The 14,428-nt window shown below is 41.3% G+C and overlaps 1 protein-coding gene across 2 annotated transcripts in view; it reads right to left on the bottom strand.

Moving 5' to 3' along the window:
• The window catches only part of C9H8orf89 (chromosome 9 C8orf89 homolog), a 29,102-nt gene extending 15,027 nt beyond the window's left edge, over nucleotides 1-14,075 (bottom strand). The window contains exons 1-2 of one of the 2 annotated variants that reach the window (XM_069601041.1): nucleotides 13,825-14,075; nucleotides 2,321-2,484 (exon numbers count right to left, since the gene is read on the bottom strand). In XM_069601041.1, the coding sequence (XP_069457142.1) occupies nucleotides 2,321-2,447 (127 nt within the window). In that variant the 5' untranslated portion in view covers nucleotides 2,448-2,484; nucleotides 13,825-14,075. Of the gene's footprint in view, nucleotides 1-2,320; nucleotides 2,529-13,824 lie in introns of those variants that run through there. The other variant, XM_069601040.1, reaches the window with a different exon arrangement.
• Between the last annotated feature and the right edge of the window lie 353 nt (nucleotides 14,076-14,428).

Genomic DNA, 14,428 nt, shown 5'->3' on the forward strand with positions numbered 1-14,428 from the left:
AATTAAGCTACTGTAATTGAGCTAACATCTTTCCCAAGAGAATATCTTTCAATTCCTAGGATAGGGACAGTAGAGAAGAGCTCATTATGGGGCTAAATACTAGAAGAAGGAAGGAGAGCTTCACAGATCTCCCAGACTCATCACTGTCCTCTGCCTTTATTATTTGGGTCAACCAGAATTCCCAGAACATTATACCTTCACATGGAAAAATAGCTTATTCTCCAAAGAAGACCTACAGATGGCCATCAAACACATGAGGAGATGCTCAACACCATCAATTATCAGAGAAATACAAATCAAAACCACAATGAGGAATCACCTCACAGCAGTCAGAAGGCCATCAAAAAATCTACAAACAAAAAGTGCTGGAGAAGTCATCGAGCAAAGGGAACTCTCTTACACTGTTAGTGAGAATATAAACTGATACAGCCTTTATGGAAAACAGTATGGAGCTTCCTTAAAAAACTTAAAAAAAGACCCAGCAATCCCCCTACTGGGCACATAACCAGAGAAAATCATAATTCAAAAAGATACATGAACCCCAATATTCATAGCGGTATATAGTCAGGACATTAAAGCAACCTAAATGTCCATCAACAGCGGGATGTTTAAAGATGTGGTATGTGTATACAGTGGAATATTACTCAGCCATAAAAAGGAACAAAACAGTCATTTGTAGAGATGTGGATGGACCTAGAGACTCTATACAGAGTGAAGTCAGAAGGAGAAAAATATCATATATTGACACATATATGTGGAATCTAGAAAAGTGGTATAGATGATCTTATTTGCAAAACAGAGACACAGACACAGAGAACAAATATATGGATACCAAGGGAGAACATGGGGGTGGGAGCAGTTGGGATATTGGGATCGACACATATGCGCTATTGATCCTATGTATAGAATGAACAACTAATGAAAACATACTGCATAGCACAGGGAACTCTACTTAATGCACTGTGGTGACTGGAATGGGAAGGATGTCCAAAAGGGAGGAGATGTATGGATATGTATAGCTGATTCCTTTTGCTGTACAGTAGAAAATAACACAAAATTATAAAACAAATTAATTTAAATTTATGAAATTATTAAATTTATTCATTTAATAAAAATTAGTTTTAAAAGAATTTAAAAGTACTTTCAAGAGTCTTTTAATATCTGCTACTTTAAATCTTTCTGGCTTCCTACTTTTGTGTGATAATCAAGAGGCACAAATATAGGATTATCTGAGCTAGCAATGAGAGAGAAAAGAATTCCCTTTCAGGTACTGATTTTAATTTTCTCTCTGCAAAATTCCACACCAAACCTATAAAGAGCGACATCTGAAGTATCAAGACGGCTGCTTCTACTGACCTCATGCATCACTGGTAAAACAGGTTGTCAAAATGTTAACAACAGCAAAGTTCAAAATGATGACAGTGAGTGGAAAAAGCAGATTAAGAGATTAAAGGTTTGGATGACTTTTAAACATAGAGAATTATTTTTTAAGCTTTCTCTACTAAGTAAATCTAGCACAGAAATAGAAATAGTATTTAATGGGACTGGAGTTATATGCTTAAAATGCCATTTTGCAATCTTTGATTTTTTTCTTTTGGAAAAAAAATAGTTTCTCTTCATCAAAAATCGTAGAGTTTTTTTTTCAGCAATTAGATGTGGAGGTAGGAGAACAGACAAACTGGTGTCTTCTGAGTACCTTTACTGGGACACTAGAGGCAACACTGACAACATAGCAACACACAAAAAACGTCTGAATTTTGCTGTTTTCAAGAATTATATCTCCATTAAGAAAGGGGAAGGCAGAATTCAGGATAAATAGGAATACAATTATATTTGAAATTAAGGGGGAAGCTTTACATTCGTATACAGGTTGAAAGTTCTCAGTTTAGTCTTTAGTGAGCAACTATAAGATATAAGATACTTTCCATATCACTCACTCAAAAAGTAAAATTTTGGTTAGAATTATTAATACAAAAAGTTTCTGCTAAAATTTTGGGTTTCTTAAAATATAAAAAACCACATGAGGTATTTAAAAATAAACACTACTTATAAAAAGAAGTATGATCCAACAGAGATAGTACTACACTAATAACCAAGCTTAGGTCTTCAGAATGTTTCTATCGTGATTTTCAGAAATACCTTCAGTAAATTATTTCTAATCTGCTTCCATTTCTCTTTTCCATAAGCCTAAGGTATTATCCTTCTTACGTAAATGTTACAAAAATAATTTAACGTCTGTTGACTGCTTAAAAAGGTATATGTAAATTCGAGGCACAACTTCTATACTTTATTAAGTAAAATAAGTAAATATGGAAGTTACCTTTCCTCATCTTTTGTGTTTCTAACACTGCTTTCCTCCAACTACTCTCAAAAAGAAAACAACCATCAAGGGTATTTCTGGTGACATTAGGAGGCTCAAATTTGATTTCAGGAGACAGCACTGGCATTACTTCTTCTTTCAACAGTGCTGATGAAAGTGAGATACTGCATCAGATTCACAATACAAAATACAAAAGAAAAAAAAAGGAATCAGAGATATACATTTTTAAAATTTGTTTTCCATCATATAAAGTAAATATTAATATAGATTTAAATGAAAAGTTTACTTATAACATGTAAATACAGATCCTTGGGATTTTAAAGCAAGAGGCCTTCAAGAATATAGCTAAAATAAGTTGTAAGGCTTTTTCCTTCTAAATATTTTAATGAGTTCTTTCAAATTCAAGGTTATAGGCATTTGGCAACATAAACGGTTTAAAATCCAACAGCAAGTGTGTGCTGTCACTCAGTCGTGCCCAACTCTTTGTGACCCCATGGACTGTAGCCCACCAGGCTCCTTTGTCCATAGAAATCTCCCAGCAAGAGGACTGAAGTGGGTTGCCATTTCCTTCTCCATCAACAGCAAGTAATAATCTACAAGACAATGTAATATTTAGGATTTCTTCAAAAATATTACCAGTATGCACCATGACCAAATGCAGTTTGTCTCTGAGATGCAAGGACGGTTTGATATACCAAAATTGACTAATGATATATCACATTACAAAATGAGAGATTTTTTTTAAAGATTACACGATCATCTCAGTTGATGCATGAAAACTTTAGATAAAATTCAACATCTTTTCATGATAAAAACTTTGAACAAACTAGAAACTGAGAGAAATTATCTCAACATTAAAAAAGGCTATACATAAAAAGCCCATAGTTAACATCATAATCAAAGGTAAAAATTGAAAGCTTTCCTCTAAGATCAGGAACAAGGTAGTGATGCCCAGTCTCACAACTTCCATTTATCATGGTACTGGCAGTCCTAGCCTTAGCAATTAGAAAGAAAAGGCATCCAGATTTGAAAGAAAAAAGTAAAACTGCCCCTGTTTTCAGATGGCATGATCATATACAACTCTGAAGACTCTACCAGAAAAAAAAACAAACAAACTTAGAACTAACAAAGGAATTCAGGAACGTTGCAGGATACGAAACCAAGAAACAAAAATCATTTGCATTTCTATATACTAACAACAAACTATCTGCAGATTCAATGCAACCCTTATCAAAATTCCAATGTAAAACAATTCAAAACTGTAGTAAAAACAATTCAAAAATTCATATGCATTGTAAATCAGTGAGGTTCGAACACTCACATCATTCACAAAAATAAACCAAATATGGCTTAAAGACTTAAATATAAGACATGACACTGTAAAATTCCGAAAAGAGAATGTAGACAAATCATTCTCTGACATAACCTGTAGCAATGTGTAAGTCGGTCTCCCAAGGTAAGAGAAACAAAAGCAAAAGTAAACAAATGGGACCTAATCAAACTTATAAGCTTTTATACAGCAAGGAAACCACAAACAAAATGAAAAGGTAATCCATGGACTGGGAGAAAATATTTGCAAATGATGCAACTGACAGGGCTTAATTTCCAAAATATACAAACAACTTATACAAGTCAATATCAACAAGACAAACAATCCAATTATAAAATGGGAAGAAGACTTAAGTATGCGTTTTTCCAAAGATGACATGCAAGTGGGCAAAATGCATATGAAAAGATGCCCAGTATCTCTAATTATTCAGTTCAGTTCAGTTCAGTCATTCAGCCGTGTCCGACTCTTTGCGACCCCATGAATCACAGCATGCCAGGCCTCCCTGTCCATCACCAACTCCCGGAGTTCACTCAGACTCACGGCCATCGAGTCAGTGATGCCATCCAGCTATCTCATCCTCTGTCATCCCGTTCTCCTCCTGCCCCCAATCCCTCCCAGCATCAGGGTCTTTTCCAATGAGTCAACTCTTCGCATGAGGTGGCCAAAGTACTGGAGTTTCAGCTTTAGCATCATTCCTTCCAAAGAAATCCCAGGGCTGATCTCCTTCAGAATGGACTGGCTGGATCTCCTTGCAGTCCAAGGGACTCTCAAGAGTCTTCTCCAGCACCACAGTTCAAAAGCATCAATTCTTCGGGGCTCAGCCTTCTTCACAGTCCAACTCTCACATCCCTACATGACTACTGGAAAAACCATAGCCTTGACTAGACGGACCTTAGTCGGCAAAGCAATGTCTCTGCTTTTGAATATGCTATCTAGGTTGGTCATAACTTTTCTTCCAAGGAGTAAGCGTCTTTTAATTTCATGGCTGCAATCACCATCTGCAGTGATTCTGGAGCCCCAAAATCACTTTCCACTGTTTCCCCATCTATTTCCAGTGAAGTGATGGGACCGGATGCCATGATCTTCCTTTTCTGAATGTTGAGCTTTAAGCCAACTTTTTCACTCTCCTCTTTCACTTTCATCAAGAGGCTTTTTAGTTCCTCTTCACTCTCTGCCATAAGGGTGGTGTCATCTGCATATCTGAGGTTATTGATATTTCTCCCGGCAATCTTGATTCCAGCTTGTGCTTCTTCCAGTCCAGCGTTTCTCATGATGTACTCTGCATAGAAGTTAAATAAGCAGGGTGACAATATACAGCCTTGATGTACTTCTTTTCCTATTTGGAACCAGTCTGTTGTTCCATGTCCAGTTCTAACTGTTGCTTCCTGACCTGGATACAGATTTCTCAAGAGGCAGGTCAGGTGGTCTGGTATTCCATCTCTCTCAGAATTTTCCACAGTTTATTGTGAAGTATCACCTCACACCGGTCAGAGTGGCCATCATCAAAAAGTATACAAATAATAAATGTTGGAGAGGGTGTGGAAATAAGGGTACCCTCCGATACTGTTAGTGGGAATGTAAATTGGTGCAGTCACTATGGAAGACAGTTATGCAGGCTCCTTAAAAAATTAAAAACAGAATTACCATGTGATCTAGCAATCTCACTCCTGGGCATATATCTGGAGAAAACTCTAATTCGAAAAGAAAACTCTAATTTGAAAAGAAAAGACCTCAGTGTTCACAGCAGCACCATTTACAACGGCAAAGACACAGAAGCAAACTAAACGTCCATTAACAAGAGGAATGGATAAATAAGTTGTGGAACATACATACAATGGAATACTATTTAATCATAAAAAAGAATGAAAGAATGCCATTTGCAGCAACATGGATAGACCTAGAGATTATCACACTAAGTGTTAAAGTAAGTCAAAGATAAATATTATGCAATATCACTGTATGTGGAATCTAAAAGAAAAGTATAGATGAACTTAGTTACAGAAAAGAAACAGACTCACAGACATAGAAAAAAAAAAATTCATGGCTACCAAAGGGGAAAAAAGGGAGGGAAAAATTAGGAATATGGGATTAACACATGCACACTATCATATATAAAATAGATAAACAATAAGGATTTACTGTATAGTTCAGGGAACTATATTCAATATCTTAAATTAAACTGGAAAAGAACTGAAAAAAGATATATATATATATATGTATAACTGAGTTACTTTGCTGAACACTTGAAACTAATACTATAAATCAACTATAGTTCAATTTAAATAAATAAAAATTAATATGGAACCACAAAGGACCCCAGATAACCAAAACAGTCTAGAAAAATAAGATATAAAATAATCCAGAAAAAGAAGATGAAAGTTGAAGACATCAAACTTCCTGATTTCAAAAGATGTCACAAAGCTGTAGTGTGTAAAATGAAGGAATAGGCACTGTGAGTAAACCTTAGCAGGCCTGCCACACTGGCTAAGGCAAAGTAACTATCTAAAAATGAGAACGTGTCATTACTTCCCTCCAAGTCTGATAATATAATGGGGCTTCCCTGGTAGCTCAGATGGTAAAGGACCTGTTTGCACTGTGTGAGACCAGGGTGCGATCCCTGGGTCAGGAAGATCCCCCGGAGAAGGAAATGGCTACCCACTCAAGTATTCTTCCCTGGAGAATCCCATGGACAGAGGAGCCTTGTGGGCTATAGTCCATGGGGTTGCAAAGAGCTGGACACGATGGGGGAACTAACATACACGCAAGTCTGATAATGTAACACAGGAACTATTCAGCAATGGTCCAGCAGAATATGAATAGTATACTGCTTTAATTCTCAAACAAGAATCTCAGTACAGACTACAGGAAGGTATTTTTACATATAGAAACAAATGATAGCTGCTATTATCATAATCATCATGATTATTATTATTATAGGCCAAGAACCAATTAATACCTGGAGTCCAGGAGGCACTGCTTGACTCAGTGACTCTTCCTCTTTACCCTTTTGGCTAAGAGTACAGTCTTAGACCTCTCCTGTTCTTATTCACACTGTCCCATTCTTGCCTTATGGTTTTCATCCCTTCATCTCTTTAAATACTATAAAATTTTTTCCAAGATGTGTATTATTTTCTGTTTTTCAGCACAGATCTGCCATTTGCTGCATCCACTGGGTCTCCTTCCTTGTGGTTCCATTTCCTTGTATGATTTATAACCTTTGACTGCAAGCTCATTTTTATTTTTTAAAAGTTTTGGGCTGCACTGGGCCTCCATTGTGGTATGTAGGTTTCTCTAGTTGTGGTTTGCAGGCTTAGCTGCCTGTGGGATCCTTGTTCCCCTACCAGGGATTGAACCCGAGTTTCCTGCATTGGAAGGTGGGATTCTGGTTTGTTTGTTTTGGCTGTGCTGGGTCTTTGTAGCTGTGTGGGTTTTTCTCTAGTTGCAGCGAGCAGCAGTTACTCTCTAGTTGCGGTGCGTGGGCTGTTGTGGAGCATGGGCTTCAGAGCTGCCAGGCTTCAGCAGTTGTGGCCCCTGGGCTCGAGAGCACAGGTTCAATGTGGCACACTAGCTTAGTTGCTCCAGGGCATGTGGGATCTTCCCAGACCAGGGATTGAATACAAGTCTTCTGCATTGGCAGGCGACTCTTTACCACTGGGTTACCAGGGAAGCCCCTACAAGCTCATCTTTAGAGAGATTGCTATCTACAGGACACCAGTGCTCCCTGAGCTGTGGAAACCACTACACATCTCTCCATATGCTCTCAAATGGTCTCTGCCTGGCCCTGGGTTTCAGAGGTATCAGGTCAGTCAATACACCAATTTCTTCAACTGTGGTCCCTGAACCACGTGGTAATGTGACTGAACCATTTTGTGAGGAAGCTAAGTGACAGGGAGAGGCCACCATAGAAAGGTTCCATCTGATATCCACAGCTAAGGTCTCAGTCCACAGCCAGGATCAGCCACCAGATGGAGGAGTGAGCCTGCCTGCAGGTATTCCCAGACCTAAGCCTTCAAATCTTCCATCTGAGGCCCCAGACATGGCGAAGCAGAGGCACGCTGTTGCTGCCACATCCAAATTCCAGCACGGTCCCACAGCATCTGTGAGCTCAATAAAGGGCTGTTTTGTACCACTAAGTTTTGGAGAAGTTTGTGATGCAGTCATGGTAACTGGAACAGTACTCCTTTGTGACTCAGCTCCCAGCAGATGCTCAGCACTGCCTTCCTGTGTGAGCTTTCCTTCATTTCTGCCACCTGGGGATTTCCTCCTCTTGGTTCCTAGCTCAGCCACACGCCCATAAATTATCTTAATACACTTTACCCTGCATTTGAAATACAGGGAAGCCAAGTGGAGCCTCTTCCATGTCAGCTTCCTCTGCCACACTGGCCAGAAGTTCCCAGAAAAATGTTTCAAACAATGACATGAAGAACTGAAGAATTTAATTTCTTTTGTATGTAAAGATACTTAAAAGTCAATAGGCAAGTGAAGCCCAAGACAGTGTGTTTATTAAAAAACATAACTCGCTACAGGGGAAAAAAAAACCCACACATGGCCAATAAAGGTTTGACCTCACTAATATTCAAACAAAAGCCAAATAACATAATGAGCTATGACTTCTGTCCTGAAAATAGTAAAGACTTTTTTCTCTACTACTAAGACAGTGTAAGATGGGATCCAAGGAAGCGGGTACTCTCATAAGATTTCACTGGAAATGTTAGCATGATGTATCCAGAGAGCAACCTAACAATACTTATGTCTTTATAATTTTATATATTTTGGGCTTCCCAAGAGCCTCAAATGGTAAAGAATCTGCCTGCAATTCTTGGAGACCAGGTTCGATCCCTGGGTTGGAAGATTCCCCTGGAGTAGGAAATGCAACCCACTCCAGTATTCTTGCCTGGAGAATCCCATGGACAGAGGAGCCTGGCGGGCTACAGTCCATAGGGTCAATTTTTTTTTTTTATATACTTTGGACCCAGAAATCCCACTTCCAGTTTATCCTAAAGGAATGATCAATGATGCATCCAAATATTTACATTCAAGGATGTCAAATCCTACAATTTTTATAACAGAAAAGCAAAAAGACTGAAAACAGCCCAACATCAAAGAGCAGATGGTAATATTACTTTTTAGCTTTGATTAAACCAAAATAATCAAATGAACATAATGAAAGGCAAGTTGTGGATTCATTGAGAAAGCTAGTTGTTAATGCATCCACAATGCCAGTCATTGTGTTAGGACTTGAAATACAAAAATGAATATGATGCAAAAGCGTACACTCTACTCAGGGGAACAGTAAATGAACGATTACAGTTCATTATGATACACACTGATGATAAATCTGTGCTTAGATTTTGTGGGACAACAGAGCTTTTGCTGACCTAACCAAATTAGGGCAGTAGCAGAGTTCTCCTTTGTTTTTTAAATTATTTATTTATTGTTGGCTGTGCTGGGTCTTCCTTGTTGTGCGGGCTTTCTCTAGTTGTGGGGAGTGGGGGCTGCTCTCTAGTTCCAGCTCACAGGCTTCTCTGTAGCGGCTTCTTGTCGCAGAGCACGGGCTCTGGGGCACGTGGGCCCAGCAGTTTCAGCGCAGGGGCTTAGTTGTTCCGCTGCATGTGGGATCTTCTCAGACCAGGGATTGAACCTGTGTCTCCTTATTTGGCAAGCAGATTCTTTACCACTGAACCAGCAGGGAAGCCCAAGTTTTGTTTTGTTTTTGAGCAAGGTATCTGCAAGCAAAGCCCTACAGATTTTGATAAATAGAAATGAACTGTGGCAGAGAAGGCTGGGTGCCCCAAGTTCTTTTTTCCTCTGGAGAATAGAGTTGTTCCTAGAAAGTGGCCACCTACCCTTGATTAGAATCCAGGTGAATGCAATGTGTAGCACTTTCTACAAGAAGCTTACAGGAAGCAGGCTTTCCTTTTTTTTTTTTTTTGAAGCCATTCAGCTTGTGGGATTTTAGTTCCCTGATCAGGGACCGAACCCAAGCCCTCTGCAGTCAAGAGTGCAGCGCCCTAACCACTAGACCACCAGGGAATTCCCCGGGGGTCTGCTTCCTCCAAACTTTCTCCTTTCCCTCCCATAGGCTGCACTTAAACCAACAGTGAAGCTAATGAATGGAAAAGCCTTGATCCTAGTACCAATAGGAAAAAAGCTGCCTGCTGATCAGGAACATCTGCCTTGGAACTGTCCTGTAAGAAATGAATTTCTACATTATATCAAAAATGTTTGGGACTATTTGTCATTATAGCTAGCAATACCCTAATACATAGGGCTTCTCTGGTGGCTCAGATGGTAAAGGATCTGCCTGCAATACAGGAGACATAAGAGACTTGGGTTAGATCCCTAGGTTGGGAAGATCCCCTGGAGGAAGGCATGGCAACCCAATCCAGTATTCTTGCCTGGAGAATCTCACAGACAGAGGAACCTGGCGAGCTATATAGTCCATGTGGTCGAAAAGAGTCAGACAGGACTGAAGTGTCTTAGCACTCACGCAAATGCCTGTGATCTTTTATTCCCAAGGGTGAATATATTAACTCTCAAACATGTTCATTAAGCATATACTATCTGCAAGTCTATGCATGACAAAAGCGCTACGTGCATGACAAATGCAAAGGTGAACTAGAGATTCTGCCTTCACAGAATTTCCAGCGCAGAAAGGAAGACAGTAGCCACGCACACAGCTAGCTATAAGGCAAGGTGCCACATTATGGTCTTAGGGGAGCTAGACAGATAGATATACATTATCTCACACTAGAAGAGTTCAAAGCAGGGAGATATAATTTTCATGAGGGGGTTCACAAAATACTTGAAATAAACTGGAAAATGACATTTAGATAGAATTTAGATCAGCTGAAATGCAGGTAGAGGCCCTGCTGGGGAAGATGTGAAAGGAGGGAGACTTCTTCGCAGTTTGTTAATTAAGACTTCACCTTCTAATGCAAGGGGTGACGGTTCAATTGGGAGTTAACATCTGATATGCCTCATGGACATAAACATCAAAACATTTAAAAAAAAAAAAGAAAAAGTAATATTGTAACAAATTTAATACATGCTTTAAAAATGGTCCACATTAAAAAAAAAAAAAAAGATGTGAATAGAGCCCTAAAATTGAGGGCTATAGGTTTGGTTTGGAGATGAAGTTCTGCTTTGTTTTTTAATATGTACTTGTCTGGTTGCACCGGGTCTTGGTTGCAGCACGTGGGGTCTTCGATCTTGGTTGCAGCATGAGGGATCTCCCATAGTCATCTCACTATTTGAAATCTTTTACTTGCAGCATGAGGGATTTAGTTCCCTGACCAGGGAACAAACCTGGGCCCTCTGCATTGAGAGGGCGGACTGTAGCCACTGGACTACCATAAGTCCTGGAGATGAAGTTTTTAAGAATTATTTATTTACTGGTGAGAATTGAGAACAAGATTGGACTAGATTTGCAATGGAGATTTTCGAGGGAGAAGAAAGCCAGACTCCCTTAAATATATGATGGGTAGGAAGATAAAGAGAATGCAGAAAAGTGACTAGAGAGGGAAATAATCCAGGGGAAACCAGAATCGTGCAAAAAAACTGGATCATGTCCAATCCTACAAGAGTTAGTAGAGCAAGAAACTACATACTAATAATACTGCAACACCAAACACATAATCTCACTGCATCCTCAAACCACCCAATGAAACACAGTTCCCTGTCAACTACTGACCAGGCATTCAGACCCAACAAAGACCACAAGCATTGCAGTTAAATGAACCTGTATTCTAATCTTGGCTCTGCTTTTTAAAAGCTGCATAATAATCATGGGGTCATGGAAAAATTAATAGTGCCTCTGACTCTCACAGTTAGTGAAGATTAAATTTTTAAATGCATGCCAAGTGCTCAGCACCATGCTGGACATGTAATAAACACTCAATAAGTGGGAGCTATTGTTTTTTAAATACTAATAAACACAGGTTTTTGTTTTGTTTTTTTTTTCACCACAGCCTGTTTATGAAAATGTAAATCAGTAAAGACATTTTGGAAAGCAAGATTCCACCAACATCTTTTTAATTACATTTAACCCAGCAATTCTGCTTCAAGGAATCCACTTTATGAAACTGTTCCCATGTGTAAGAGTGTTCACTATTGCATTGTTTGTGATAAAGAAAAACTGGAACCAAACTTAAGGATGTTTACATAAACTATGACATATCTATACCATATGATCATACTTCTATATGACACATCTATGAAACATTCAATGAAGCTCTAAGTAAATTGATCTGAGGGGCTTCCCAGGCGGTGCCAGTGGTAAAGAATCCACCTGCCAATACAGAAGATGTAAGAGGCGTAATGTGGGTTTGATCCCTGGGTCAGGAAGATCCCCTGGAGGAGGGCATGGCAACCCACTCTAGTATTCTTGCTTGGAGAATCCCCATGGATAGAGGAGCCTGGTGGGCTAGAGACCATGGGGTTACAAAGAGTTGGACATGATGGAAGCAACAGAATGCACGCATGCTGATATGAAAGGTATTCTCCATACCTTCTTAAAAAGGTAATTTCTCAAAAGAATCCATATGATTTCATTAAACATTAAAAAACATACGTAAAAAGAATGAAAAAATAAATACTAAATTAACTATGAAGTGTTGGAAAGTAAAGGAGTAGAAACTAAGGACTTTCACCTTTAAGTCTGTATACTTCTGTGCTGTTTGAATGAGAAGTACAACTGTATTATAACGCAATTTCAAAAATATAAGAATTTGAAAAAAAATGTCAGAAGTATTTTAGAAGAAATGCCATGTAATGTGAGATTTAAACTCACCATTAAAAATGTAGATGGGGTGAATTGTGGGATTAGGATTGACATACATACACTATTAATACTATATATGAAATAGATAACTAATAAGAACCTACTGTATAGCTCAGGGAACTCTACTCAATGCTCTGTAGTGACCTAAATGGGAAGGAAGTCCAAAAAAAAGGGGGGAATATATGTATACTTATAGCTGATTCACTTTGCTGTACAGCTGAAACTAACACAACAAACACTGTAAGCAATTGTAGGCTCCTCTGTCCATGCGATTCTCCAGGCAAGAATACTGGAGTGGGTAGCCATTCGCTTCTCCAGGGTATTTTCCTGACCCAGGAATCAAACCTGGGTCTCCTGCATTGCAGGCAGATGCATTACTGTCTGATCCACCACAGAAGCCCAAATGATCCAACAAAAATTAATTTCAAAAACAATGTAGATAAAAAGTCAATAAAGATAACAAGCAGGGATTCTTGCACTTCAGAAAGTATAATACCCTGAGTGAGTGAAAGTTGCCCAGTCGTGTCCAGCTCTTTGCAACCCCATAGACTATACAGTTCATGGAATTCTCTAGGCCAGAATACTGGAGTGGGTTGCCTTTCCCTTTTCCAGAGGATGTGCCCAACCCAGGGATTGAACCCAGGTCTCCCACACTGCAGGCGGATTCTTTACCAGCTGAGCCACAAGGGAAGCCTGAAAATGGTTGCAAATTTTCATTTATCTATGGAGAAGCTCCACAGTTTCCATGTCTATGACCCTAGGAAGGTGTAGGATGAGATGATCAATACAATAGAACAGACTACCTGCATCGCACAAATCTTTTCTAGCATTTTTAATCTCTCGAAGAAAAAAGTAATAAATACACAAATTACACAGGTAAATCAAAAGTGGGAAAAGGGAAAATGGCAATGAAAAGAGGGCCAGAGCTATGTGACTAACACGGTCAGCATCCGAAGTGCTGCTGGGGAAGGGAAATGCCAAGGCAATCAAAGAAGAAAACAGAAACACATTCAACCTCCTCTTCAGTTTAAGCCCTAGGAGGGTCGGAGGGCAAACCCGTAAGGGTGTGTCCACTCAAGGGGCCACTGAGTGTGCTGGCCCAGTAAGCCTCGATGCTGCAGGCAGGCCTCTTCGCCCGATCTTGCTCTCACGTCTCTGCACCGGTCCCGCCCGCAGCCTCAACCCCGGTCCCCGGCCAGCCCCTTGCCAGGAGAATCAGGAGATGCTTGGGGCGATCCACGTGCGTCAGGAGACTGGTTCCCCTGGATGGGAGGGGGCCGGACCAGCTGACCTCAGCGATCCAGCTCCCTTGCAGGACTAACTCTAGGCCCCCCTCTACCCCCGGGACGTCCCTGGTGGGGGCTCCCCGGCACCAGGACCGGTGGCACTCACTGTCCCCGCAGCTCGGCCGTGGACGAGAGGGGCTTCTTCGCCGGCCCGGCCCGCGGCTGCGGCGCCCAGGTCTGCGATTCCCGCAGCGGCTTCAGCGGGGGCAGCGAACCGCGCTGGAGCCAGCGGCGGCCCGGCGCCGAGCCGAACCCCCGGCCGGGATGGGCCGAGCTGCGGCGGCGGGGCGGGGCGGGCGGCCGCGCGCTCGCTCGGGCGCCGCTCTTCGGGCGAACATGCTCGGCGGCCGGCAGCCCGGCGACGCTCTGGAGGGCGGCGCGCCCGCCGCTCAGCCCCGCCCTGCTGGGCTCGGAGGCGGGTGATACGGCTGCCGCCCCGCCCGCCCGCTACGCGCGCCCGTTGCTAGGCGCCGGGAGCTTCCCGGCGGGCGGTCACCTGAGGGCGTACCGCGGGGGTCAGGGTGCCGCGCCAGGATGGGGCATGGGCGGCGGGAAGCAGCCAGGACTTACTGGACAACTACTCTAGGGTGCCGCCGCCTGCGAGATCACGGCTGCAGGGGGTAGGGTGGGAGGAGGCTGCGGAAACGAGGCTCAGACCCGACAGCAGGTCAGTGCGGCATGAAGCTGGGGCCACGTACTATAGATGGAGT

This window comes from Ovis canadensis, chromosome 9, assembly GCF_042477335.2.
Source record: "Ovis canadensis isolate MfBH-ARS-UI-01 breed Bighorn chromosome 9, ARS-UI_OviCan_v2, whole genome shotgun sequence".
In the NCBI taxonomy this organism is placed as follows: domain Eukaryota; kingdom Metazoa; phylum Chordata; class Mammalia; order Artiodactyla; family Bovidae; genus Ovis; species Ovis canadensis.